General features: G+C 38.3%; 1 protein-coding gene across 1 annotated transcript; it reads right to left on the bottom strand.

Moving 5' to 3' along the window:
- Nucleotides 1-208: 208 nt before the first annotated feature.
- On the bottom strand, nt 209-1,458 carry GCK72_012376 (uncharacterized protein; the record flags this gene model as incomplete). The annotated part of the gene is made up of 4 exons (XM_053729061.1): nt 209-863; nt 913-1,084; nt 1,130-1,295; nt 1,342-1,458. 4 exons carry the CDS (start codon nt 1,456-1,458, stop codon nt 209-211), a joined length of 1,110 nt encoding a protein of 369 aa, XP_053583833.1.
- Between the last annotated feature and the right edge of the window lie 385 nt (nt 1,459-1,843).

Below are 1,843 nucleotides of genomic sequence, written 5' to 3'. Positions count from 1 at the left end.
TCAGCTAGTTTGCTGGCTTGACAACTATTACCCCGTACCATATCTGAAACCCTCCTTGTTTATAGACTTTTTGCTTGGTTGCAGAGAAATAATGTTTGAACCGACAGTAAGAAGTGTGTACAAATTGCGTTTATCTTTTTCAACTGTTTTATAACAACAACAAGAATAACAAAACAACGATAAAAACAAAGCGACAACTGGATAGAATTTAAAATGGCCGAAAATTGTCTTCGAACTGAGTCAACGGATCATAAGTTGAATTTTGATAAGAATTGTGATAATTAGAAATTCGACCATTGTACATGTCACCATCCATCTGTCTTCTTTCATAATTCATTTGTCCATAATTGGATGGTATAGCTTCTGGGCCTGGCAATTTCAGCGAACCGATGAATGAGACAACTTTGGCCTTGGCTAGAATTCTGTCCATTTCCGGCCAATGGGCCGTCTTTTGAGCAAACATCGAGCAGATGTCTTCCGTTTCGCATTTTTTCCCTTTGCTATCATCCATTACTTGTTTCATTGCTTCTGCGATTACATCATTCGATTCATTCAGTTCACTCATCAAAATCTCCATTTTATTCATTTTTTTTGATCTTTTTGGTGTATCCTCAGGTTCCAATGGATCAAACATTTTTCTTTTGGGTGTAGAATTCGACAGAGAATGAGATCCAGAAGTTTTCGGAGTTGAACTCGACAGAGACTCAGATCCAGAAGTTTTCGGTGTTAAAATCGAGAGAGACTGAATTCCAGAACTTTTCGGTGTTGAACTCGAGAGAGATTTGCATCCAAAAGGTTCCCAGTTTTCGTTATCACTTAAATCTTCCATAACTGGAGACTGATCGTCACCAATCATATAAGAACTGGAAGTAAGAATAATGATGATTTAAACACATACACCGCTTTGCCTACTTCTTTACTTGACGTTTGTGACGTGGCCCATCCAGAAACGTCATATAAACTGCAAATTCAAAATTGGCCGAAGAAGAGCAAGCTGCGGAACCAGTTCGAATCTTCTCAACTCTCTTCACATACTTGTTATAATCCTTCACCAGCTCATCCCATATTTTTTGTGCGGTGGAACCTGAACAATCAACAAATGAAACGGAAAGACTATCCGGATATATACCGTGCGCGTGTTTCCCACGTGGCATAAATGCCTTACACTCTTCTTCAATGTGATCGAATAGTTTCAAAGATACTTCTTTTCGGTGACTCGGATTTAATGACATGTCATACAACTCCGGTCTCATTTCCACGAGTGATATGAATTCAATGATTTTATCCTTTTCGTACTAAAAATGCATTTCATTACACACGCCTCTGGAAGGAATAACCTACCTGCTCATATCCATCTGTAGTTTTCGGCTTCGTTTTACGACCTGTTTTTTTGACAGGTTTCGAAGTTTCTCCATCTTTCTCTACTACTGCCACATCTTCTATTTCCTTTTCATCCATTTTTATTCCAATTCCACGTTTTACAGATTTCAGTATTCCAAGTGAAGCTGATAGAGAATTTCGACGTGAAAATGATATTTTATTTTTTTACCAGTCTGAAAACCTGAAAATCTGTTTAAAACTTTTCAGAACCGTGATAACATTCCGTATGTTAAAGAAAAATTGTAAATATTAAAAAAATAATTTCAAACTCCAAATTTTGCCGCTCGATCAAAGGCGCATAATAATGTTTACATGGTGGGTCCCGACGCGGAGGGACTAGAAAATGAAAGTGTGGCCGAACAATCCACCGGCGAAAAACACCCTCCGCCACGAGTTTTTCGCCGTTTTTTCCGGTAAATGAATTGGCGGAAAAAACGGAAAAAACGTTTTTTCCGGCTCATGA

This window comes from Caenorhabditis remanei, chromosome IV, assembly GCF_010183535.1.
Source record: "Caenorhabditis remanei strain PX506 chromosome IV, whole genome shotgun sequence".
NCBI classification, from domain to species: Eukaryota; Metazoa; Nematoda; class Chromadorea; order Rhabditida; family Rhabditidae; genus Caenorhabditis; species Caenorhabditis remanei.
Note: the sequence above shows the minus strand (reverse complement) of the source record. Positions and strands in the feature narration are given on the sequence as shown.